Source organism: Pipistrellus hanaki (assembly GCF_964339955.1).
Source record: "Pipistrellus hanaki genome assembly, chromosome: 1".
Lineage (NCBI taxonomy): Eukaryota > Metazoa > Chordata > Mammalia > Chiroptera > Vespertilionidae > Pipistrellus > Pipistrellus hanaki.
Genome location: NC_140503.1, coordinates 39,379,591 through 39,406,427, shown reverse-complemented (window position 1 = coordinate 39,406,427; position 26,837 = coordinate 39,379,591). Strand labels below are relative to the sequence as shown.

Here is a 26,837-nt window from a genome sequence, read left to right as displayed (position 1 = left end):
TGCCTCACCTTGGATGGCTTTATTAAGAACTAATGAAATTAATGATTAACCTACAAAGTCAGTGCAATTCCAAATTCCATTCAAAATTAAAATTGGATTATCTTTTGAGAAACTCAATATATCATTAAGGTAATGTTATTTGTTTTGTGTGTGTGAGTTTTTGTTTGTCTGTTGTACACAGTTTATTTAACAATCTAAGAAATGAGCTGGTACTTTACCTCTAATGATTGAATCTTCCTGCATTTTCTTATCTATGGTAATGACAGCACTAGCATGATTGACACTAGAATCGCTTTTCCTCACTTCAAGTTTCACATAGAAGAGAGAATGCTCTTCTCTAGTAACATGAGCATGAGCTCAGAGAGTGGTCATCTCTATTTTTGTCTGAAACCAGTTTTATGAGAAACAAAGCAACATTCTCTACATCTGCCAGATAAGAGTTTATCTTAAGCCAGTATGTACAGATGCATGTGTAGTGTGTGTGAGTGCACGTAGGAGCGGATTCCTATCGAATCCTATCATCCAGGGGCAATAATTTGAGAACGCCCAGAGTACATAACAGAAAAAAATCTCCCCACAATGCCAGAAAGTTGTCAGGATACATTATAAGCCTGTATTACTTCAGGAATCAGTTTCTGAATATTATCTTTTTTCTCTTTTAAACATGTTTAAAATCTTAAAAATAAAAAATATAATGAACCTTTTTCCCATTAAAAAAGGCATGAGTCACTAGCAATGACCCCTCCGAACAGAACAAAAAAAATTTTTTTAAAGGGAGAGACCAGATATTTAAATCAACTGGTTTTTAACAAAAACCTATGCTTTTTATTGTTTCTTTAAATAGCAGTCTACCCTTCTGTGGCTGGGAAGTAGCAGTTCCATCTAGGAATAAAAAGAACCTAGATTCTTGGCTTTCAGTACAAAGGGTCCAAGAACATAAGAGGGGAAAAAGTGACGCCCTCACAATGCTACAAATCCTCCACCAACTTTTCTAGGGAGTCTGCTGTGGTGTCACCCACCAAGGACAGCTCACCGGGCAGTGCACTCCTGCGGGGATCCTCAGCTGTGGTAGCATTGCGTGTCTGGGGTTCCCCACGTGCCCCTGATCTATGGAGCTGGCCCTGGTGACTGGGAGTGCTGGGCGGGGAGAACCAGTCTGGGGGAACACGTGGTGTGGTGAAGGCTGGGGCGAATCCGTGGTGATGGGCTGGAATGTGGAGGCTGGGACTGGGGTCTGGAGGCTGGACAGGGGCCGGAGATCGCACCTGGCTACCGAGGGGTGTGGCCGTCTGTCTGCTGGCCAGCGAGGGGGGCCTGTGGCTCTCTGAGGGCATGTGCTGCTGAGGCTCTTGGGGTTTGTGAGGCCCACGCTGACAGGAGACAGGCCAAGAGATGATGTGAGAGTTTTAGAAATTTTATTATTAACACACACTAGTATATCCATTTCAGCAAGCAAGGGTAGGGAGGGCGGGATATTTATGTGTCTGTGTGGGTCAGATGTAGGTGCAGGCGGTGGCAGGAAGCTGGGTCTAGAGCTGCTTTTCTCGGCTGCTTAGCTGTCTCCTGTTACACCTGAAATGAGAATAACAGGAAAACGGCAGAGGGGGCAGGAGCCTCAAGCAGGGACAATCGAAAGTACTGAGCGCAGGGGAGAAACTGAGGGCAGGGTAAAGGGACACAGTATGCCCAACAGGGTTTGGGTGGCCTGGGACCCAATCTGCGGCTGGATCGGCTGCTGCTGCATGGCTGAGGGTGGCATCAGCGCCCCTGAGGCTGCTGGGACTGGGCGTGTCCTGCCCGGCCTGCAGCCATGCCAGTGCTGCCTTCTTGCTGCTGCTGCTCCGCGGCATCTCTCCGTCCTGTGCTTCACACTCGTCACGCTGGGGTGGCGCCTGGGGTTCATGATGTTCAAGGCCTGGCCCTGGGGGATCAGGCCCCCCATTGCTTGCTGCAGCGGAGGGACAGCAGGTCACGGCTGATCAGGTTCTGCAGGCTGGGCTGGAGCTGAAGTTTACTGGGGGGGAGGGGGGAGAGAAGAGGGGGTCCCCCCTAAGTTCTGGCCATGCTGAAGAAGCCGGCTAGTGACCTTACAAAAGAAGGCTGGGACTGAGTGGGAGGCTGTGATGTCTGGGGAGTGTTGGGCTGCTGCATGGGTGTCCAGGGTGGGGCTGAAGGCGGGGAAGGCAGACTGCTGAGGCACGTTTTGGGTGTTGATGGCGGCAACCGCTGGCGCATGAGCTACCCTTGTGGCAGGTGGTTCCCGAACCGCTGCTGGCGGAGCTGGAGCCGTCGCTGGCGGAGCTTCTGCTTGATGTTGAGGCAGAGGGGAACGATGCACGGGTTTTCCTGGCAGTGCTTGGCGTGGTGGCAGCACAGGGCGATGAACTGCTTGCACACTGGGCAGCCTCCGTTGGTCTTGCGCTGGCAGCTCCTGGTGTGCAGCACAACCCGCTTCATCTTCTGGCAGTCCTTCTGCGAGCAGGCGGCGTTGCGGCACTGGCGGGCGTGCTTCAGGGACTGGATGCAGCGCCGGATGGCCAGCCGCCGGCACTCGCGGACGCTCATGGGGCACTCATCCGGGCCCAGCCCCACCTTCACCATCTCGTGAGGGTGGTCCTTGGCGATGTAGCAGTGGGCGCAGAGGTCGTAGGCCTCGCACTCAGTGCAGTGCCAGCGGGTCTCCACCTGCTGCTGGCACTCACTGCAGGTGTGGACGCCGAGGTCCTGGCCCTGGCCGTGCAGCTCCCCCGCCATCGCTAAGGTGACTCTAAAAAAGAGCAGAGAGAGGAGAGCCTCGGTCAGCAAACACCTGCAAAACCTCAGAAATAACAGTGTGGTGCCAGCTCTGTCAGAGCCACAGGGCAGGGCCCCAGGGCAGAAACGCCACTTCACCTGCACACTTACCTTCCCAGCGGGCCACGCCACAAGTCACAGATTTATGGGGCTACTTGCTACACTCCTACGTCCTAACAGGTGCGCCTAAGGAACAGCCGCACGAGCACCGTGGGGTCCCCGAGTGACCGGGATGAACTACAAAAAGGGGGCTCCGTGGAGAGAACGGCACTGGCTGCTCCACAGGCCGCACGGTGTGAGCTTCCTCCTAAAGTAAGGTGACCAGTCGTCCCGCTTTTAGCGGGACAGTCCTGATCCTTAACAATTTGTCCCGCGTCCCGCAGTGTTTTTAAAAACTCCAAAAGATTTAAAAGATTCTTTCCAAAAATCGGGACTTTTTTAAAACGCCGAGGGACACGAGACAAATTGTTAAGAATCGGGACTGTCCCACCAAAAGCGGGACGTCTGGTCACCTTATCCTAGAGTCAGCAGCAGCTACCATGCCTGGGAGTGAGACACAGGAAGCAAAGGCAGGAAACTGAGGCGGGCGGGTGCACAAAGCACAGGGCACCGTCTCTTCCCAGGTGAACAGTTGTGTCGGTACTGAGAGGACCAGCTCCCACCGCCAGAAGAGCTGGACTGCGAGCTAAGGGGATGCACTCAGGCTGAGACCAAACACCACGGATTCCACCAAACAGCCCCACTCTGAGCATCCGGCAACTTTTACCCCTACGAACCCACCCAGACGTTCAGCTCGCCTACTCTCTTAGGCCTGATCAAACAACCTCAGAAACTGTCCTTTAGGTCATTTGGCCTCTGACAGTCCCTTTGGCTTAGACCACATTCCCTTGGCTAAGACCTGTCGCTTTTCCAGGGTCCTGACCCGCCCAGAGAATTTCCGGTAGGAAAAGCCCCTTTAGAGTCTTAAAATCTCTGACTCCTCTGTCCCTGGGTGCTGGCACCATTTGGGGGTTGAGCCCATCTGCTTTCCAGAAGAGGATGATTAATTTATAATTCCCTATCACTTTGGCTCTCGTGCCCGTTAGGTCTGATCAAATAAACTGATACCCCTCCCCCGGCAAACTGACCTAAAGATCATTTTGCAGCCGACATTTCCTTCAGCTTAGACCGCATTCCATTTGCTAAGACCCCGTCACTTTCCCCTCCGGACCCGCCCAGAGAACTCCCGTCGAGGAAAAAGCCCCCCTTTAAAGTCAGAGTCTTTAAAAACTTTGACTCCCGGATCTCCGAGTGCTGGCACCATTTTGGAGTTCAGCCCATCTATTTTCGAGATGACCTAATAAACTCATAATTCCTTACCACTTTCGGCCTCACGCAGTTCCTCCTTCGCGCCTTCAGCGACCCTAAGGAATTGCTAAAAGCACTGAGAGAAAACTTGAAGAAAACTATGGCGTAACTTCCTGGTTCCTCTTCGCAGTTAAAGACAGAAATCCGGAATCCCTCCGCCCCTTCACCGCCTCAGCCCCCTTCGCTGCCCCGCCCCTTCCTGCCCCCGCCTCCTTCGCTGTCCCGCCCCTTCCTGCTTCCGCCCCTTCCTGCCCCCGCCTCCTTCGCTGTCCCGCCCCTTCCTGCTTCCGCCCCTTCGCTGCCTCAGCCTCCTTCGCTGTCCCGCCCCTTCCTGCTTCCGCCCCTTCGCTGCCTCAGCCTCCTTCGCTGTCCCGCCCCTTCCTGCTTCCGTCCCCTCGCGGCCTCAGCTTTTTCCTCTGCCCCGCCCCTTCGCTGCCTCAGCCTCCTTCGCTGCCCCGCCCCTCCCTGCTCCCGCCTCTTTCACTGTCCCCGCCCCTCCCTGCCCCCGCCCCTCCCTGCTTCCGCTTCCTTCGCTACCTCAGGCACCTTCGCTGCCCCCGCCCCTTTCGCCCCCGCCTCCTTCGCTGCCCCGCCCCCTTCACCACCGCCCTACGCCGGGATCTCCGGAAGGACGCGTGTCCCAATTATGCCCCAATTAATTATCTGCCTAGACTTAGTGGGACATACGCAGGTGACCAGGGGTCAGCAATAACGGCCTATCCCCTGGTGCTTCAATGTCAGTTGAGCTGAACATAAACACACAAGACAGAATTAGGATGCAGTCACACAGGGCTTATTTACCTGTTCCTAGTGGGTCCTAGGCTTCAGCAAAAGCCACCGACAGACGGACGACGGAGACGGAGACAGACGGGCCGCCGCAGTTGGTTCAGGCTCGCAGAGCAGAGCAGTCAGCCAGGGGCTGGTTTCATGGGGTGGCTGGAGTCCCCCTCCATCAGGCAGGAGCCAGCACTGAAGGTGGTCCGGTGCTTAAAAGCCGGGGTGAACTACTGTGTCCTATCGGTGTGGGCCCGAAGCTGTGCCTTACGCTAGGAGCAGGGTGTTTACACTTTAAGGGCTTAGGCGTTCACATCAAGATAGTGGGGCATTCACCATGTTTATAACCTTTTGGAAGTTACAGAGTTTTGGGATCTCCACACAGCAAACATTTCACACATTAGAGGGGTTTCCTTAGGACCATAATAACACTATAACATTCCACCCGGTGGTCTCCGAGGGACACATAGGGAGGGGGATCCGAGGGGGCCAAAATTAATTTTGTTTATTATTTCTGCAGCCTAATAGTCTAACGAAGAGGGAGAGGAGGTAGATAATGGCTAAGAGAAATAAAATGGTTTTAGCTATTTGCCAAGCAGAAGTGAGGGAGTTCCAACCTTTTGGGGTGGAATAGATGGGGATAAAAAGATTCCAGTGTGGGGTTCAAGGTACAAACCTCCAGACGGTGTTCCCAGAGTCACGGTGTTTGTCGAGATCGGCCAGATCCACAGCTGTGTTGAGGGTCATGCTGTTGAGTATCAGCAGCAGGTGGTTGATAGCTTTTGATATTGCTCCAAGTTTCTTGATGGTGTCATCAGAGTGTTTCTGGAGTTCTTTTAACATAGAAATGGTGATATTAATGGAAACGGGGGGGGGGGTGGTATAATGCTTTAGAGAGATAGGGAATTGGATAGGTACAGAGGAATGAAAATATAGGGAAGTTCTTTCAATAAAGAGGAGGAATACTGGGTGTTATTAAGATATGTAATATTCATAGTGTGAGAAAGCAGGGTGCAATTATTAGAAGAATCAAGAGGAAGATCAGAATTAGAGGTGTGATTATAATATGTAATATTCACAAAGCAGATAAGGAAATAAAAATGGCCTAAGTTATATGTAAGGGGCTCTGGGGTATGAGGTTGCATGGTGAGTAGGGGTGTCGAACTCAATCAGAGAAGGGGCCAAAATCTAAAATCCAGCCTAAATCGCGGGCTGAATGGTTTACTGAACAGTCATAAACTGACAATGTCATAAACTGACAGCGGAGTGCAGTGATGACAGCGCGGTGCGGGCCACATTGCAAGGCCTGGCGGGCTGGATTTGGCCCGGGGGCCTTGTGTTTGACACATGTGGAGTAGAGGGACAGTTGAAGTAGGTTGGCAGCAATGTAGCTATTAGGTGTGAATTCAATAAGGGAGTTTTGGGGGAAGAAGAAAGGTTCAGCATAAAGTAGGTCGGAATCGGGTTTAGCTCAGGTACTCTCAGGTAAGAGTGTAGGGAGATTTAGGGTAGAGTATCCAACCGGGTGTTCGCTGCCTATTGTAGAAAGAATAGTTAGACAAGAGAATAAATTGCAGCCAACAGGTTTAGAGAAATCAACCATAGTGGTTGAATCACTCCAGGTTGGGAGGGGGGTGAACGGTGGGGAAGGAAAGTCAGAGAGTTCCGCCAAAAATTGATTCAGTTGCTGGTCCAGTTGGGAAAACGGAGAATTTCTAGAAAAAAAAGATAGAAAGGGGTAGGGAGTAATTACTTGTTAAAGATACAGAGGGTGTGGTTATAAATTGAGGAGCAAGTATCTACTAGTTGGTGTAGAAACTCGCGGACCTTAGTCTCACTTGTTTTATTATTAGCGGGGAACAATTATGGTATGGACACCACGTACAGTGGAGGGTCAACAGAATCGTCAAGAGTATGATAAGGAGGAAGAGAGAGAGGAATATGCAAGTGCAGGTGATCCTTAAATTCATTATTAAAGAGAAATTTAATCCGAAAGTATAGTGTAATAAAAGTGAGGACTGAAGAAAATATAAAAAACTGAGATGAAGTATTGATGTAAGGTATGTATCATGTCTTAGGACTGGTATTTTCTATTCTGGACTGTTGAAGATGTCCTGAATCATTAACTGTCAAGATTAGGGATGATCTTGAGTGAGTGATTATTTCCTGTGGAGATGATGAGCCATCCTTAGTGGATTTAGTCAAGATTTTATAGGGAAGTTTTTCAGATGAGTTTGGCGGAGGTATGTGATCAGCAATGGGGTTGTTAAGGACATGTGGTTGGAGTAATTTTTAAAATATATTTTATTGATTTTTTTACAGAGGAAGGGAGAGAAATAGAGAGTTAGAAACATCAATGAGAGAGATACACCCCCCACTGGGAATGTGCCCGCAACCAAGGTACATGCCCTCGACCAGAATCGAACCTGGGACCCTTCAGTCCTCAAGCCGACACTCTCTCCACTGAGCCAAACCGGTTTCGGCTGGAGTAATTTTATTTATTTATTTATTTATTTATTTATTTTTTTATTGGGGAGAGTCTATTTACTCTAGGTCTGGAATTTAATTGTAGACATGCCAGATTAAGGAGTTCTTGTTTAAAATGTTTTAAATGATCTGTCTATGAGAAGTGTCTGCATTTTATGTTTAAGAAGACCATTATGTCTTTCTATTTGTCCGGCTGCCTGTAAGGCAGGTGGAAGGTCCAGTCAATATCTAATCCTTTAACATGTTGCTGTACCGCGGAGGCTGTAAAGTGGGTGCCTTGGTCTGATTCATTAATTTGGGGTGGGCCATAAAAGGCAAACCATGTGGTGAGTGCCTTAATGGTGGTTTTGGCATGTGGGTACCTTGAGGCACAAGCATAAACTATGCCAGTTGCTGTGTCCACTATAGTGCATGCATATTTGTCCTGAAAGGGTACATGCAAAGGTCCAATGAAGTCAATTTGTAGGACCTAATTAGGTATAAATGGCTTGGGTAATCTAGGTGGGGTGAGAGATTTAAAGGTATATGTATCTTTGCATTGTTCACAGGAGTTAATTGCTTGTTTAAGGAGTTTAATGGGTGCCTTCAGGTTTCTTTTTTTTTCTATTTTTCTTTTTTTTTTTTTTTAATATTTTATTGATTTTGTACAGAGAGGAAGGGGGAGAGAGAGTTAGAAACATCGATGAGAGAGAGTCATCGATCAGCTGACTCTGGCACACCCCCTACTGGGGATATGCCCGCAACCAAGGTACATGCCCTTGACGGAAATCGAACCCGGGACCTTTCAGTCCCCAAGCCGACGCTCTATCCATTGAGCCAAACCAGTCCCGGCCAGGTTTCTTTTAAGGAACCAATGGGCTAGTGGGGAGTGTCCTAAATGTCCTAAAATAGAATGTAGTTGTTGGATAAATTGTGTGTGACCGTGCGTTCTGATGTAGATGGGAGTAATTGCCATTTTCTTTCCTAAATGTAAGATGTCGCTGGGTTGAAGGCTGCTGCTCTCCGTTCGCACTGGTCACCGGTTACGGAGGCTGATCCGTCTGTAAACCGGGCATTTTAAAGCTTAGGGCTCTATTGTGGCCCTTTCGCACCGATTGGATCGGGTGGTTGGACAAACGTGTTGGCACAGGTAGGTGGTTCAACCTCAAGTTTGTTGACCTCCTCGGTGAGGAGGGCTGGTTCACCGGAGCCAGAGGTTTCTCGTGTGTGAATGTACCACTTCCACGCAAGAACCTTTTCATCAATTTGAGAACCTGCCAATTCTTCAGCTGACACTTTGAGCCATGCCTTAAGGGGCAGTGTGCTGCTCACGGTTATTGGGTTAAGTCCGGTCAGCGGCTCTGCATGCAACAGAGCCACATATAGTGTCCAGATTAGTTTCTCAAAAATGAGAGAATTTGTGGTAAGAGTAAGGGAATCTCTGAGTCCAGAATTCTACAGGCATTCGTTTTTTTGTCTTCTGTTCCTCTTTTGGATAGTCCCCAACTGCCATGTTCTGTCATGAAACTAATGTCTAGTACTATTTTGTCCCCTGGTCTGATACTTTGTAGGGATTGAAAGTGGTGTAAGCAGTCCTTTAATTGTTTAAATGTTTGTTCCTGTTCTTGGGTCCATATGAAATCTACTGCCTTCCTGGTGACTTTGTGTATGGATTTTGCAATGTCAGCTAAGTATGGTATGTGTTGTCTCCAGTACATGAGATGTTCCATTAATTGTTGTGCTTCTGTTTTGTTGGTTAGGTAATATGTTTTTTACTTTGTGGCCCTTTCACACCGATTGGATCGGGTGTATAAATTGTGGTGTGAGTGTGAGTTCTTATGTAGATGGGAGTAGACGTCTCCTTTGATTGGTTTGGGTGTTTTTAAGGGCTCTAGGGGTGCTCTATGCTTTTGCATTGGGGAGTGAATATTTCTTTGATTCCTTTGCCGTGAAGGCGAATTTTTTTTGTATTGGCAACCATAATTTTATTTTTGTAATGAATTTCTGTAATTTAAGAGATGGTACTTAATGCGCAAATATTATACACAGCTATTTTAAAAAGGCATCTATGTTTATGAGTGCCTCTAAAATATAGAGAAAAATTAAATCTTGCTTTTCTGATTGTCTGATACACTCAATAAACTAAAATACTTTTATAAAGAGCAGTTTTGTAATAATTATTAGAAACATCTTTCTACCAAAGAAACTGTAGAACCAAATCTCAGTAACCTTCAGGGAAGATGGTAACATTGACTCCAGGATCATCGTCATTTTCAAGTTCTTTATCATTGACTTCAGTAACACACTTGCCACATGCTTTTTCTCTGTTTCTTTTTTTCTTACGAGAATATGAATTATTTTTCTTGATGATTTTCTCTTTGGGATGTAAGTCAGTAATTCTTTCTCTTTCCAAAGCATGTTGTAGGCAGTTGTAACACCTGCTCCACCATCCCGCTGTGGCTGACACACGCCTACCATGTTCCACGCTCTGCTGCTTGCTGCCAACGCCCGCCATGGTCCGCGTGCTCCCTTTCCATTCTCTTCTTGTTTCCATCCATTTTTTGATTTGCTGCCTCTAGTAGGAAGTCGACATACCATCAGTTTTCCCTTATGGCTTAAAGGAACCTCTAAGCCACGTGTGCTCCGGACAGCCAACAGAGTCTCTCCTCTCTTTCCCACTGTGATGCCCGAGCTCCTGAAACCAGAATCCATCGCCACTGAATGCACAATCTGTGCATTTTGCAACTCTCGACCCTGCACATGAAGAATAAGGGGTTCAAATTGCAAAATGGCATCACCATTCGCTTTTTTCAGAGCTACAATCACATCACCTTTTACACAAGGCGTGTGTGTACCTAGGAGCCAGCAACAGTTTTGTTTCTGAATCTCAAAGCCATTTATATCGAGGAGGGGGATGCGCAGGAGCTGGTGGTAAAACACCATTCTCGCCCATTCAGGAGCTGCACAAGCTCAGCCACATCCTGGTCCACACTGCCCTTCCGGCTGAGGTCCGCTCTGCTCAGACACTGCGCCTTCCATCTCCTGAACTCCGCGCTGCGATCCATGCGGGGAGGGATGTGGGGTCTGCCCTTTCCCCGGGCCCTCGCCTTCCCTGGGGGCAGCCATATTGAAGCGAGGAGTGCGGGGGGGAAGGTGAAGGCGAATTTCTTTTCTGCTAATGTCACGGGAGACCCGAGAATGACGACCACTAGTCAGCCAAATTGGAATTTAGGAAGCCTTTATTACGAACTCGAGTCCGGGCTCACGTCTCAACTGACACAGCAGTGAGCAACGAGAGCCCCGACCCACTCTAAGCATGCTACTTTTATCCCCCTCTTAGGGATGCCTGGCAGATTATGATTGGCTAAAGTTTTAACAAAGAAACGTCACTTATAAGTTATAGAAAAATTCCACTAGTACAGTAACATTTAAAGTTTATACAACACCTGGGGTGGGGGTTTATTTTCAGCTTAAGCAGTCTCTGTTTGACCTGGTTTAGTCTGTTTGTCCTGCCTTGCGGCTACTGGAGACAGGACGTGACTGCCTGGGGGTTGAACCTTGCAACAGAACTATTTTATGACTAACTGTTATGCTACATTCTTTGTTGTGGGTCTGGTTGCTCGTTCCTTCCCTGGCCTGGAGTCCTGCCTCGACAGGGTCTTGCTAGCCATCTGGAGCCCCGCCTCGACCGGTCTTGCCGGCCACAACACTAACAGGTCTTGGTGCAGTTGGATTTTCTTTTTAACATCCTCTGCAGTGCTGGACCCTGCAATGAGGTTTTGAAGCTGCGTTTTGTAGCCATCGGGGGCATTTCTTACTAGTACTTTGACTATCCCTCCTACATCTGAATTTTCCCATGGAGAGTTCAAATCTGGCTTATTGAGGCTAGTTAGAATCACCAGTTTCCTTAATTGGGTCTGTAATTGTGTAAGAGATTCTGGAAACTGTCCTGAAGACAGATCCAGTGATGGAAATGCTCTTCTCCATGCATCTCCTATCCAGCCCCATAAGGATCTGACTGGATCTGAGTGCTGTTCTGCAGTTTCCCTTCGTGCTGTTTTTAACTTGGCCAATTCTAATGCATCTCTCACTGCTGTGAGTTCATCTGCACTTACCATAGACATGTGGCCTCTAAGTTCATATATTTTTACAAGCCACTCTATGTCTGTTAACTCTCCTTTAATCAATAGTTTTCTGAGTTCTGCTAGTTCCTGCCTTGAAGGTGAGGTGAATTCTACTGATTGCTCAGATGGTTCATTTTCTGATTTTATTACCTTCTTTTTTACTATTACTGGCTTGCTGGAGTATTTTGCAACTACCTTCTGTGCTAGTGATGGTCCCTAGTCAGTGTCCTCCTGCAGGGGATGGATTGTTTGTAGTGATATTCCTGCTACCTCCTGTGGCGGCACTCTTTCTATTATTGGAATCAGATTGTTAGGAACTACTATGTTTTGGGTGAGGCCTGGGGCTGTCTGGATTTTATATTTGGCCCTCAGGGCGTCCTCTACTGGTCTCCATTTGCTTTCTGATGGTATGTTAGGCTCAGTAGGGTTGTTTCTTTTGAAAAGCTGGTTGAAGAAGTCTTGAACCTTCTGCATGGTGCTGAGTGAGGCGGAGTCTTGGTCCGTACCTACCAAACGGACAGAACCCTTGTGTATGTGATGTGTCCCTATTGCCGTATGTGGTTTCTAGATGGAGAGTGTGTTAGTTTCCTTAGAAAATTAGGGAGAGTTTTAGCTAGCTTCTTCAAAATTTTGTTCATAAATTGGGCGCTGCTGTAAATTTATTCTTCAAAAGGTTTCATTTTCCTTTTACTTTCAGTTTCCTTCGGTTCCTTTAATTTGAAGGGAAGTTTCGATTTGGGACCCAACGTGGGTGACCCAGTTATGCTCTGGTGTAGAGTCCTCGGATTGGGAATAGGTCGGTTGGTGTAATCTGCCAACTCGGCTCTGCTTGGACAGAGAGACTCCAGGACCGTCATGCATTTGCCATTCGGGAGTCAGCTTCTCCTGGGTGTGCCTTCGCGGTGGACGACCTCTGACCCCTGTCCTCAGAGCTAGTTTGCTTTTGATTGGTGCCAGGTTAATTCCCTTTACACTCGGTGGTCATTTCCTTAATACTCTGACCGAAACCTGAGTGTTTTTGCCAATTTAAATAATTATCTGCCTGTGCTGTGGAGAAATTTGTTTTGGAATCCTGCCAACTATGCCATTGTCCCAATTATGCCCTAATTAATTAATTATCTGCCTAGACTTAGTGGGACATACGCAGGTGACCAGGGGTCAGCAATAATGACCTATCCCCTGGTGCTTCAATGTCTAGACAGTGGAGCTGAACTGGAACACATGAACACACAAGACAGAATGAGGAATCAGTCACACAGGGGTTATTTACCTGTTCCTAGTGGGTCCTGGGCTGCGGCAAAGGCCACCCGGCGATGCACACTGAAATACGGACAGAGAAGATGAGACAGACGGGCAGTCGCAGTTGGTTCAGGTTCGCACAGCAGAGCAGTCAGCCAGGGGCTCGGCTCACGGAGCATCGTGAAGTCCCCCTCCCTCAGGCAGGAGATGGCACTGAAGAGGGCCCGGTGCTTATAAGCCTGCTGTGAACGACTGTGTCCTATCGGTGTGGGCCTGAAGGTGTGCCTTAGGCTAGAAGCAGGGCATTTACACTTTAAGGGCTTAGGCGTTCACCTTAAGATAGTGGGGCATGCACCATGTTTATAACATTTTGGAAGTTACAGAGTTTTGGGGTCTCCACACAGCAAACATTTCACACATTAGAAGGGTTTCCTTATGACCATAACATTATAACAGCGTGTATTCCTCCCAGAAGCCTTGGACAACAGATTTGGGTTTGTTATCTGGTTGGGACAACATACAGAGACATTTCCGGTCCTGAGTAAGGAGTCTGAAGCTCATGCAGGGGTGACCGGCCCTGGTACCTCCCTAACCAGTGGCGGAGCAGTCACTGAGAGCTCGGTTGGGTTGGATAAAAACAAAATCAGACATGGGGCATAATTCCTGGCATATGGACTAATTTTGTGAAATTATATTGATTTCATTTCATTTGTTAAATCAGTGGTTCTCTATCTTTTTAATGCTGCAACCCTTTAATACAGTTCCTCATGTTGTGGTGACCCCCAACCATAAAATTATTTTCGTTGCTACTTCATAACTGTAATTTTGCTACTGTTAATGAATCGTAATGTAAATATCTATGTTTTCTGATGGTCTTAGGCTCTACAGCAGCGGTTGTCAATCTGTGAGTTGCGACCCACAGGTTGAGAACTGCTAGCAAATTCTAAAAGTAGTCCTGAGCATCTTATTGATACATGTCCATCATAGATCAGTAAGGTCTCTACTCCTCTACTGCAGTCTGCCCTCAGTGAGAGACAGGCCAGCAAGCTTCCACCATCAGGGCTGTGCTGGTTACACGCGGAGGAAAAGGAGCGTGCAGGAGCCCTGTGATGGTGCCTAAGGCTTTGTGTGGGAGTTAACTATCACGGTGTTCTCCTCTCATTGGCAAGGGAAGTCTCATGGCCACACTTAACTCCAGGGGCTAGGAAACTACGATCCTACTGTGTGCTCAGGAGAGGTAAAACTGCATCTACTTGGTGAGCAGCACTAATACTTGTCACAGCCCTGAAGAGATGTGAATCTGGGAATTAAAGGCAAAAAGGTGCTTTTAATTTTTCCTAATAGATCTCATGCCAAAACAAAATGCTCAGCTTTCTCATTTGGGATAAATTATAGCAAGAAGGGCACTCTCACAGTATCAGGAACAGCTTATCTGTCTCCACCTTTCCAATACAGAACGCCCTGTCTTGTCTCTATCAGCTGCTAAAATAAGATTTGCTGAACTAAAGGAAACCCGGACCAGCAGTGTGCATCACCAGCCATCCCTTAGAGTGCCATTTCTCATCTTGGTTCTTATTTGACCACACTTTGTCTTACATGACCTCCCCAGGCAGAGCAGGGAGGCCGGGTGCTTTTCCAGTTCACTGGGTTATGGAGGGTGTTATGGGTGGCCAGGCTTTCTCATCTGAGAGCCTTGAGCTTGAACTCACCAATGTCAGCCTCAGGATCAGACTACCCCAATAATGCATCTCACAGGTGAGGAAACTGAACCTCAAAGAAAGTAACCACTTGTATGTAGGAATATATGCCCTCTCAAGACCCTTTGTCTTAACATTCTCCATGCTTATGTCTGAATTGACTTTGCAACCTGGGTAGCCTGGACCCCAGTCACGTGCTTTCTCTGTCTTGATTTTTACTATGTTAGCCATGCTGTGAATTGTGAATTGCCATGTGTTTAGGAAAACTGAGAGAGAGGGCTGCAGGAGACAGAGAGAGAGAGAGAGAGAGAGAGAGAGAGAGAGAGAGAGAGAGAGAGAGAGGGAACAAGAACTACTTAAATAGTGCTGGCAATTCTGCCTGCTATTCTACTAAATGAAGGGAGGAGAATCTGCTGCTCCCAATCGGCCTTCCTCTCTGCCCCCTGACAGCCAAGGCCACTCTGAACTTGGGAATCTTAATCACAGTGTCCAAGAACTGCTCAGCTGCATGGCCACAGCGATCTCACGGTACACCGTGCCCTTCGAGAACCCAAGTGATTGATGTCACTGTTGGCAACTGGCCTCTTGTGTCTAAGTGGAATAATACGTACGGAGCAGCTGGGAGGGAGGAGTGCAGGAGAGAGGTTCAGAACCTCCTGCCGGGGGTAGGCAGCCCTCTCAGCTTCTCCTTCAAGGCCAGCTACTGCAGGAGCTGTAGAGCCACTCAGAGCACTGGCCTGGCTTACTGATCTTGGCTGGACAGACAAGAGTAGAGAGCTCACAAAGGACTTGTATGCATGCACATAAGCCTAATCAACGGACACAGACAACAGGGGGGTGGGTGGGGGCGTGAATGGAAGGTGGGGGTAATGGGGGAATAATGACACATATATAATATCTTAATCAATTAAAAAAAGAGAGAGAGTAGAGAGCTCAGGTGCCCCTACTGTGTGAGGCGGTGAGTCTAGGGCAGCTGCGCCTGCTCGGATAACAGCTGTGGGTTCAGGCTAATGCTGCTTTGTGAGAAGGATGGATTTGTTCACCAGCTGGTGTGCAGCTGCCTCCATGGGACTTTGCCATGAAGAACTGTTTTGTCTGATGGCTAGATGGCCACCGGCTTCTACAATAAAGACTCATTCTCATACACCCACAGCTTTGTCTCTAAGACCGGTGGCTCCTCTGTCTCTAAGACCGGTGTCCAAGAAGGTTCAGCCCCTGGCAGAGGGGCTCAGACCCGACAATTAGTCAAGCAGTGTTTGAGGAGGAACCTACTCTGACACTTGCTGTAGCCATTAGTAGGATTCAGAAGAATATATGGACTCTGAGCAGCTGTGCTCTAGCTGTGCTCTGACAATAGTCAAGTGAAAAAGGCAAAGTGGATGAACATATATTTTTTAAAAATGTGCTACTTAGAAAGGGAGAATGGATATGCATACTTAAAAGAAATCTCAGCAAAATGGACAAACAAAAAAAGAAGTCCGAAGGACTTAATAGCCAAAATAGTGTGATTGTCAGGTCTCAATCTCTGGTGGTGAAACTGGAGAGAAAGGGCAAGCGGCCTGCCTGCCTCTCCCCGGGTTCAGACGAGAGTGAGGAGGACGCAGGCAGGTGGCCGGGGAGGGGCAGAGGCCCATGAGCATTTCCTGGGTGTTTGCCATGTACAGCGCCTGAGCCAGGCCCCCCACATGCATTTTCTCCTCCAATTCTTCTCAGCTTCGCTTTGAGCTAGGTGTTTTTGTTGTCCCTACTTTATAGATAAGAAAAGGAGAGCAAAGAGAAGTTAGCCGACATGGTCAAATTCATAAAACAACAGAAAGAGGGCCTTGTACCTGGGCTTTTGGAATCCTAGCTGTAGCCTCACCCTCTTTTTAAATTATATATATATATATATATATATATATATATATATATATATATATATATTATCGATTTTTCACAGAGAGGAAGAGAGGTGGGCAGAGAGCTAGAAACATCGATGAGAGAAACATCAATCAGCTGCCTCCCCCCTACCCCCCCACTGGGGATGTGCCCACAACCAAGGCACATGCCCTTGACTGGAATCGAACCCGGGACCCTTCAGTTCACAGGCTGTCCCTCTATCCACTGAGCCAAACCAGTTCCAGCTAGCCTCACCCTCTTGCTGGGCTCCAGGTAAAGCCCTTAGGGTCAGGCCACTTGGAGGTAATGCCTCCTTAGAATCCAGTTTCTGACTTCTTCTCCACCCTCTCCTAGAGACACCAGGCCTGGCTGCTAGGCCTGGGCCCCTAGCTTCCTCCCTCCCGGCTTCTCCTCCTCTGGCTGCAGGGAGGGAGGGAGGAGTGCCCCTGAGCCACTGGCTTGGGATTTGATTGCATATGAAGTCACCCGAGGAGTTTCAAAAGCTACTGACCATCAGATTCTGGTTTAATATGTATGGTTTTAGCCCAGCAGCAGAGCCTGCCCCTATAACGGGGCCCTTGGTAAGGGAGACCCTGACTAATCACAGGAGAGCAGAGGCCCAGAGCCATGGAGAGTCATTGGATCCACATTTCTGTTCAATGCTTCAGCTTTCCCCACTCAGCAAGGGCTGCTCCTGGGCGGTGCTAAGCAAGTATTTGAACAGCACTTCATTCCTAAACCGGCAGTGGCCTGAGCCCCCAGGTTCAGAATCTCCTGCGGGAGGCGGGCAGCCTTCTCAGCTTCTCCTTCAAGGCCAGCCACTGCAGGAGCCATAGAGCCGCTCAGAGCTCTGGCCTGGTTGTCCAGAGACCACTCCGGGCCCAGAAGTGTGGGCCTGGGGAAAGGGAAACACAACCAAAGGCGCAGGGGCTGGCCCCTCCTCCTAGCTTTCTCCCCAGGACACAGAGGGCTCCTTTCTTTGCTGCTGTCCTTTTGCCTTTGTACTCTGGGCTCAGGGGAAGTTGAGCCTGTGTCTATCCCTGTGAGATCCAGAGTGAGCTTTGGATTCAAGTTTCTCCATCCACCAAACGGGAATAGTAGTTCAGCTGTCTCCTGGGAGGAAGTGGAAGGCAGGACGGGGGCTGGGGGACAAGATGAATACCCCGCAGCGCGGGCCTCACTCCAGGCCTGGGGTCGGCCTGGCTGTTCAGCTCTCAGAAGCACCTGGACAGACTCGGGGTCTTCACGTTCCTGGACCAAGTTTACTCTCTCATCCCATTGACCCTTTCTCTTTGCTGCAACATAGCCTCCTTGTTTTGGAGTTACACATTTACCAGGGAAGTGTGGCCTCCTCATGGCTTGCTTCCAAAGGGAGCCAGGCCCATACCTTCCCCAGCCACCCAGATCCCCTCCCCAACCTCAGTGCTCTGACATCTGAGTGAAAAACAAGGCATCTGCTTGTGTCCAGGCAGGAACAGACCCGCCGGGCTGTCTCTGCTCATCCCGATCTCTATCATAAAGGGCACATTCCCGAGGAGAGATACCGCACAGTCAGGGCTCCGGGTGCCCGGGGTGCTGATCTCATGAAAGGCAGTGGGAAAAGGAGCAATGCGGGCAACAGAGGCAGCAAGGAACAGCTGACGAATGTGGCCATCAGTTCATCCAAGGCAACCCTTGCAGAGGGGTCAGCAGGGCCCACCCTTCTCACTTCCTGGTTTTATGGCCACTCAGCCCCCACCTGAACTCTGAGTCACCAACCAGGGCAGTTAAACCAGGGTCCCCTGTCCTGCCTCCAGCAGCCTAGTCAGTGCTAATAGCCTGCAGGGGAGAGGGCGGCCCCGTTGTATCTTCTCCCCCGTGTGCAGGGAAGTTTCCAAACCAAAGCAACCTTCAGACTCAGCTACAGTTGCCCAGTTAAAACATTCTCAACTCCAGACCCTCCCTCAGTCAACTTCTTGTCAGGACCAAGTGTGGCCCCCAACTTGTCTGTGGCTTGAGGATCCAGCTCTGACTTGTGGGAGCTCTGAGGTGCAGGAAGTTCCGTTCCTGAGTTCCTGGGTCCCCACATCTTTGGGCATTAAGGCCACAGCAAAGCGTGGTGACCAGGGCAGTCATGGGATGGGGGCTTCTACCAGCTGGTCAGTGTGACCCCGTGGTGGGAGGTGCCCCTCCCTGTCTCCCACGGGCTTAAGCTCCTCCCACTGCCCCCACATCAGGTGACCAGGCTTCTTTGGGTGATGCTGCTGGATAGTGGGTCTCTGTCCAGCTACTCCTCTGGAAGCACAGGCTCTTTTACCATCTACCATCCCTGATATTTCCTAGGCCCCACCCATCCAAATTCCCCTCAAGTCTTTCCCTTTTCTCCGTCCTCTCCCCCCTCTCTGCATCCCTCCCTCTCTATGGTGACCTTCTCCTCCCCTTTCCTGCTGCCAGAGGACTGAGGCCACCTTTCCTCCCAGCACAGTGGTCAGGGGCCTGACTAGCAGGTCTCTCTCTGAATCTACAGGGACCCAGAGGGAGCATCACAGAGGCCCAAGCCCCTCCCTGTGGTGGGGGGGGGGGAGGAAACATCTCTACTCCTTCCTAGTGAGCCACCTCCCCCCTCCCCCTCCCACCACAGAAATTAAATGGGGTGTGGGCGTGCTTCTTACACACACACACACACACACACACACAAACACATACACACACACACACAAACACACACACACACACACACACACACACCCCAGAATGTCAGCTTACAATGTCAGCTTACAAAGACTCAAGCAAATTATAACTAATAAGATTCAGCAGGTTTGCCAGCTACAGGATCAGCCTGCACAGATTAACAGCATCTCTCCCACCCACAACAGCTACTAGAAAATATTACTAAAAGGAAACCATTCACAGTCGCAATAAGGATCACAAAGTATCTGGCATTAACACTAAAACTGCCTTATAAACTTTACAGTTTTTAATAAAGGAAGCAAAATGATCTGAATAAGTAGAGTACTTCCCATGCTATCTAGGATGACCTAATACAGAATGCCTCATCTTGGATGGCTTTATTAAGACCTAATTAAATTAATGATTAACCTACCAATTCAGTGCAATTCCGTTCAAAATTCCAATTGGATTTCTTTTTGAGGAACTCAGTACATCATTGGGGTAACGTTATTTGTTTTTTCTTTTTGTCTGTTGTACACAATTTATTTAACAATATGATATATGAGTGGGTACTTTCCATCCTATAAGGGATTGATCTTTTTGAGTTTCCTTTTTCATGGCAGTTATAACACTTGCATGATTGACACTAGAATTGCTTTTCCTCACTTCAGGTTTCACATAGAAGAGAAAATGCTCTTCTCTATTAACATTAGCATGGTCTAGGAGAGCGATCCTCCCTATTTTTTGTCTAAACCCAGTTTTATCAGAGAAACAAAGCAACATTTTCTGTATCTGCCGGATAAGAGTTTATCTTAGGCCAGCATGTCCTGATGCCTGTGTGGGAGTGTGTGTGTGTGTGTGTGTGTGTGTGTGTGTGCACACAGGAGCCAATTCCTATCAGTGCTGGGAGAACGCCCAGAGTTCACAATAGAAAAAATCTCCTAAGACATCAGAAAGTTGTCGGGATATACTATAAGCCTGCATTATTTCAGGTATCAGTTTCTGAATATTATTTTTTCTTCTCACTTTTAAACAAATATTTAAAATCATAAAAATATAAGTAAAAATATGGGTATAATAGACTTGATTTTCCCATTAAAAAAGGCTTGAATCAACAGCAGTGATGACAAAAAATCCAAAAAAATCCAAAATTCTCTCCCCCAAGAACAAAAATTTTTTTTAAAAAGCAAAGAGAGCCAAAACCAGTTTGGCTCAGTGGATTGAGCGTCGGCCTGCGGACTGAAAGGTCCCAGGTTCGATTCTGGTCAAGGGGCGTGTACCTTGGTTGCGGGCACATCCCCAGTAAGGGGGTGTGCAAGAGGCAGCTGATCGATGATTCTCTCTCATCGATGTTTCTAATTCTCTATCCCTCTCTTTTCCTCTCTGTAAAAAATCAATAAAATATATTTTAAAAAGCAAAGAGACCAGATATTTAAATCAACTGTTTTTGTTTGTTTGTTTGTTTTTAACAAAAACCTATACTTTTTATTGTTTCTTTAAATAGCAATCTACCCTTCTGTGGCTTGGAAGTAACAGTTACATCTAGGAATAAAAAGAGCCCAGATTCTTGGCTTTTAATACAGAGTCCAAGAACATAAGAGGGGAAAAAGTGATGCTCTCACAATGCTACAAACCCTCCACCAACTTTTCTAGGGAGTCTGCTGTGGTGTCACCCACCAGGGACAGCTCACCGGGCAGTGCACTCCTGCGGGGATCCTCAGCTGTGGTAGCATTGCGTGTCTGGGGTTCCCCACGTGCCCCTGATCTATGGAGCTGGCCGTGGTGACTGGGAGTGCTGGGCGGGGAGAACCAGTCTGGGGGGAGACGTGGTGTGGTGAAGGCTGGGGCGAATCCGTGGTGATGGGCTGGGACTGGGGTCTGGAGACTGGACAGGGGCCGAAGATCACACCTGGCTACCGAGGGATGTGGCCATCTGTCTGCCGGCCAGGGAGGGGGGCCTGTGGCTCTCTGAGGGCATGTGCCGCTGGGGCTCCTGGGGTTTGTGAGGACAGGAGACAGGCCAAGAGACGTTGTTGGAGCTTTAGAGATTTTATTGGTAATACACAACAGCATATCCATTTCAGCAAGCAAGGGTAGGGAGGGCGGGATATTTATGTGTCTGTGTGGGTCGGATGTAGGTGCAGGCGGTGGCAGGAAGCGGGGTCGAGCTGCTTTTCTCGGCTGCTTAGCTGTCTCTTGTGACACCTGAAATGAGAATAACAGGAACACGGCAGAGGGGGCAGGAGCCTCCCGTTGTTGGTGCTCAGCCGGGACAGGTGCTGCTCCTGCTGCACCTCCCGAGCGATCTGCCGGCCCCTCCATGGCTGCCTGTGGGCCTGCGCGGGGCGGGGGGGGGGCTGGCACCTGGCTAGTGGGCTTCCCGGTGCAAACTGTGGTGGGGGCTGAGTTCTGGCCAGGCGGGAGAAGCCGGCTGGAGACATGCTCACAGGCGAGGGCTGGGGCAGGGTCGGGGTGTGTGTGCAGGGGGCTGGGACGCAGTGTGCGGGCGGGGCGGTGCAGAGGAGGGGAAGGCACACTCGGCGCTGCTGCTGGCGGCACCCGCGGGCGCGGGAGCTAGGCGTGCTGCCGGCGGTACTGGATCTCCTGCTGGCGGAGCTTCTGCTTGATGTTGAGGCAGTAGGGCACGGGGCACGGGTTTTCCTGGCAGTGCTTGGCGTGGTAGCAGCACAGGGCGATGAACTGCTTGCACACGCCGCAGCCTCCGTTGTTCTTGCGCTGGCAGGCCTTGGTGTGCTCCATGACCCGCTTCATCTTCTGGCAGGTGGGCAGCGGGCAGCCGGCGTTGCGGCACTGGCGGGCGTGCCGCAGGGACTGGATGCAGCGCTGGATGGCATGGCGCCGCCACTCCCGGAGGTTCCTGAACTGCGGCTCCCCCTGGTTGCCGGCATCATCCAGGCCCAGCCCCACCTTCACCATCTCGTGGGGGTGGCCCTTGGCGGCGTAGCAGCCGATGCAAAGGTCGTAGGTGCACTGGGGGCAGTGCCAGCGGGTCTCCATCTGCTTCTGGCACTCACCGCAGGTGTGGACACGGAGGTCCTGATCCAGCATCCCCGCCATCGCTAAGGTGACTCTAAAAAAGAGCAGAGAGAGGAGAGCCTCGGTCAGCAAACACCTGCAAAACCTCAGAAATAACAGGGTGGTGCCGGCTCTGTCAGAGCCACAGGGCAGGGCCCCAGGGCAGAAACGCCATTTCACCTGCACACTTACCTTCCCAGTGGGCTACGGGCTACGCCACAAGTCACAGATTTATGGGGCTACTTGCTACACTCCTACGTCCTAACAGGTGCGCCTAAGGAACAGCCGCACGAGCACCTTGGGGTCCCCGAGTGACCGGGGTGAACTACAAAAAGGGGGCTCCGTGGAGAGAACGGCACTGGCTGCTCCACAGGCCGCACTGTGAGCTTCCTCCTTAAGTCAGCGACAGCTACCATGCCTGTGAGGCAGGAAACCGAGGCGGGCGGGTGCACAAAGCACAGGCCGGCGTCTCTTCCCAGGTGAACAGTTGTGTCGCTACTGAGAGGACCAGCTCCCACCGACTGAGTGCACCCCTGAGCTTGGACTGCGAGCTAAGGAGATGCACTCAGGCTGAGACCAAACACCAAGGATTCCACCAAACAGCCCCATTCTGAGCATCCGGCAACTTTTACCCCTACGAACCCACCTAGATGTTCAGCTCGCCTACTCTCTTAGGCCTGATCAAACAACCTCAGAAACTGTCCTTTAGGCCAAAACCGGTTTGGCTCAGTGGATAGAGCGTCAGCCTGTGGACTGAAGGGTCCCGGGTTTGATTCCGGTCAAGGGCATGTACCTTAGTTGAGGGCACATCCCCAGTAGGGGGTGTGCAGAAGGCAGCTGATCGATGATTCTCTCTCATCGATGTTTCTAACTCTCTCTCCCTCTCTCTTCCTTTCTGTAAAAAAATAAATTTTATATATATATAAAAGAAACTGTCCTTTAGGTCATTTGGCCTCCGACAGTCGCTTCAGCTTAGACCACATTCCCTTTGCTAAGACCAGTCGCTTTTCTAGGGTCCTGACCCGCCCAGAGAATTTCCTGCAGGAAAAGCCCCTTTAGAGTCTTTTAAAACCTCTGGCACCTTTTGGGGGTTGAGCCCATCTGCTTTCCAGAAGAGGATGATCTAATAAATTTATAATTCTTTATCACATTTGCCCTCGTGCCCGTTAGATCTGATCAAATAATCAAATTGATACCCCTCTTCCAGGAAACTGACCTAAAGATCATTTTGCAGCCGACATTCCCTTCAGCTTAGACCTCATTCCATTTGCTAAGACCCCGTCACTTTCCGCTCTGGACCCGCCCAGAGAACTCCCGACGGGGAAAAAGCCCCCCTTTAAAGGCAGAGTCTTTAAAAACTCTGACTCCCGGATCTCCGGGTGCTGGCACCATTAGGGGGTCGGCCCATCTACTTTCTAGATGACCTAGTACATTTTTAATTCTTTACCTCTTTTGTCCTCGTGCAGTTCCTCCTTCGCTCCTTCGCTCCTTCTGCGACGGATTGGATGCCTCCCAGCTTTAAGAAGGGAGACAACTGGCAAAACTTCCTGGTTCCTTTTAAGCAGTTGCCTAAAGGCAGAAATTCCTGAAGGAATGCGGGATCGGCTCCTCCCCTTGGCTGCCTCCACCCTCTTCCTCATCTCCCCTCCCTTCCCCCAGCCCCGCACTGGGATCTCCAGGGTGTGTATTCCTCCCAGAAGCCTGGGACAACAGGTTTGGGTTTGTTATCTGGTTGGGGCAACATACAGAGACTTTTCCAGTCCCGAGTAAGGAGCCTGAAGCTCAGGCAGGGGTGACTGGCCCTGGTACCTCCCTAACCAGTGGCGGAGCAGTCACTGAGAGCTCAGTTGGGTTGGATGAAAACAAAATCAGACATGGGGCATAATTCCTGGCATATGGACTAATTTTGATTTAATTCTTTCATTTGTTAAATGCGTCCATCAGACTGCTGTGATACGATTGACTGTAGGTTTGGAAAAACTCAGGTTTGTGTTTACATGTATGCACCCATCCCATACATACTTCAGTAGGAAAGCCCTTCCTAAAGCTTATTAGAACAAAAATAATCACGTTTCCCAAAAGTAGGGAATTACCTTTAGTTCTGTTGGCATTCCAGTGCACGTGCCAAGCAGTTTGAGCTCCTGGTTTCTAGATGTGCTTAGATTCCGAGAGGAAAATAAGTTACATGGAAGGCATTTCCCAGAAGGAAAATCCAAGTTGTCGCTCAATTATTATATAATATTAGAAACACAAAAACGATCTCACTGAAATATATGGCATAAAAATCAGATCTCATCAATTCTGTTTCCACTCTCTCTGCCTGTTGCCACTCCTCCAGTGTTTCTATAAAGTAAAGCCCTTTCCTCCTGGTTTTAGCAGGAGTAGTCTAGGTTGTGCTGTATTAACAAGCAAACCCCAAGTCACTGAGGCTTATATCTTGATCATTGTTGAAGCTAAGTAATAGGTATAGCAGTTTCAATATACTATTATCTCTGCTTTTTTATAGGTATGGTGTTTTTTTTTGTTTTTGTTTTTGTTTTTTTTGTAATAAATGTTTTTTTAAACCTTCGTGGCTTAAAGCAACAGAATTCTGGGGTTTTTTTGCTCACACTACATGTCCATCAAGGATCAGTAAGGTCTCGACTCCTCTACTGCACTCTGCCTCAGTGAGAGACAGGCCAGCAAGCTTCCACCATCAGGGCTGTGCTGGTTACACGCGGAGGAAAAGGAGCGTGCAGGAGCCCTGTGATGGTGCCTAAGGCTTTGTGTGGGAGTTAACTATCATGGTATTCTCCTCTCATCGGCAAAGGAAGTCTCATGGCCACACTTAACTCCAGGGGCTTGGAAACTACGATCCTACTGTGTGCTCAGCAGAAGTAAAACTGCATCTGCTTGGTGAGCCGCACTAATACTTGCCACAGCCCTGAAGAGATGTGAATCTGGGAATTAAAGGCAAAAAGGTGCTCTCATACGCCATCGTTTTCCCCAGTGGGTTCATCCCAAAACAAAATCACTGAGCTTTCTTGTTTGGGATAAAACACTCAAATCTATACCAGAAACAGGAGTCCCACAGTATTAGGAACAGCTTATCTGTCTCTACCTTTTCAATACAGAGCGCCCTGTCTTGTCTCTATCAGCTGCTGAAATAAGATTTGCTGAACTAAAGGAAACCGGGACCAGCAGTGTGCATCACCAGCCATCCCTTAGAGAGCCATTTCTCATCTTATTTGACCAAACTCTGTCTATGACCTCCCCAGGCAGAGCAGGGAGGCCGGCTGCTTTTCCAGCTCACTGGGTTATGGAGGCTGTTGTGGGTGGCCAGGCTTTCTCAGCCGAGAGCCTTGAGCTTGAACTCACCAATGTCAGGGACTCCAGGAGGGAGCCTCAGGATCAGACTACCCCAATAATGCATCTCACAGGTGAGGAAACTGAACCCCAAAGAAAGTAACCACTTGTGTTTGCTTTAGGAGTAGATGGCCTCCTTAGAATCCAGTTCTGTCTTCCTCACCCACTCCTAGGCCTTCACCAGGCCTTGCTGCCAGGGCTGGGCCTCTAGTCCCTCCCTCCCAGCTCTCCAGGTCTGGCTGCCAGGGAGGGAGCCGTGCCTCTAAGCCCCTGGCCTGTGCCGTATGTCACATCGCTGACCTCAGTAACCCAGGAGGTGGGGGACAGGGATACTGCCTTAATTTTGCAAGTGAAAAACAGAGCTCAGAAAGGCTCAGGGCCCTGAGGCCAGGCCGCTATCGCTAGAGATGATCAGAATCCACCCTGCACTCTCTGTGCCCCACCGTCGTCTTCAGCCTGACTTGTTTTCTCTGGGGACTTCCAGACGTGCTGCTTCTCTCCTGCCTTTGCTAGCACCATCCAGCCCAGGCCTTCCCCATCTGCTTCCTGAAATGCTGTCACAGCTTCCCAGTTATCCTTTGCATCTACTCTTTAAAAAATCCATTCTTACTGATTTTAGAGGGAGAAGAGGGGGGAGAGAGAAACATCGATGTGAGAAATACTGATTGGTTGCCTCCCCGACCAGAGATTGAACCCCCAACCTGAGTATGTGCCCTGACTGGGAATCAAACCTGCGACCCTTCAGTGCATGAGTCAACGCTCAGCCAACTGAGCCACAGCAGCCAGAGCTGCCTCTACTCCACTCTGCGCCAGCTTGCCGGAGTCCAGCTGCTGTGTCATTCTCCCATAGGGCCGGCGAGGACGCTGAAACACTCCCCTCGGTCTCCAACACAACCGCCGCACACCTATAATAGACACTTAGATGTGGCGAGCTAACATCTCCCACTTACTGAGTGCTGCGTGCCCTGCTTTATCTACACATTGCACTTAATGCTCACAATGAAATGAGGTTCATCGATTTCTTCAGATCCCCAGAGGGGCCAAAGTGAAAGCCAAAGTGGGCATGTGGATACTTCTCGGTAAAGGAAGCCTGGACTGGGTTCCCAAGGCCCCTTCAGCTGTGTACCATCCTATGAGCCAGGGGCCACTGGATCCTCAGGCCTCCCCGTCAGCCGCAGGGCGGGCCTGGCTTCCATTCTTCCCGACAAACAAGATGTGAAATGGCACTATCATCCTTGGATGTCTGCTTTCCAAATGTATTGTTTTAGCCGTGCTGGTCTACGCAGCACCCCGAGTTCTCCTAGAGCCTTCCGCGGGCTCCAGGCAGAGAGAGATCCTGTTCCCTTCCTCCTCAAGGCTCAGGCCCCGCTCCCCCTCTCCCTCCCCCCTGTTCCCTGGGGGAGAGAGTCAGCTGAGTTCCTCTCCTGTGAGTGTGCAGCCTGAGGGAGGCCCTGGGCATGGCCGAACTGGAGCCCGGAATGACGTGACC

At 49.5% G+C, this 26,837-nt stretch overlaps 2 protein-coding genes and 1 pseudogene across 4 annotated transcripts; all 3 read right to left on the bottom strand.

The window, feature by feature from the left end:
- Positions 1-1,398: 1,398 nt before the first annotated feature.
- On the bottom strand, positions 1,399-4,329 carry LOC311614809 (histone lysine acetyltransferase CREBBP-like). Its single transcript, XM_084869944.1, has 2 exons — positions 4,153-4,329; positions 1,399-2,767 (listed from the first exon to the last, which is right to left on the bottom strand). Exon 2 carries the CDS (start codon positions 2,752-2,754, stop codon positions 2,239-2,241), a length of 516 nt encoding a protein of 171 aa, XP_084726070.1. The 5' UTR covers positions 2,755-2,767; positions 4,153-4,329; the 3' UTR covers positions 1,399-2,238.
- On the bottom strand, positions 1,399-23,603 carry LOC311614795 (histone lysine acetyltransferase CREBBP-like). Of its 2 annotated transcripts, XR_014793718.1 has the most exons (3): positions 23,451-23,603; positions 21,173-22,056; positions 1,399-1,572 (listed from the first exon to the last, which is right to left on the bottom strand). XR_014793718.1 is itself a non-coding variant. In XM_084869938.1 (2 exons), the coding sequence occupies exon 2, from the start codon at positions 22,043-22,045 to the stop codon at positions 21,542-21,544; it is 504 nt and encodes a 167-aa protein (XP_084726064.1). In that variant the 5' UTR covers positions 22,046-22,056; positions 23,451-23,603; the 3' UTR covers positions 20,998-21,541. The 2 variants fall into 2 exon arrangements, 1 of the variants encoding a protein (XP_084726064.1); XM_084869938.1 differs by lacking the exon at positions 1,399-1,572 and having other exon boundaries at positions 20,998-22,056.
- LOC311611842 (tRNA wybutosine-synthesizing protein 3 homolog) lies at positions 9,602-10,445 on the bottom strand (annotated as a pseudogene). The gene is made up of 2 exons: positions 9,856-10,445; positions 9,602-9,818 (listed from the first exon to the last, which is right to left on the bottom strand). The product of its transcript is annotated as a tRNA wybutosine-synthesizing protein 3 homolog (transcript).
- Positions 23,604-26,837: the final 3,234 nt, after the last annotated feature.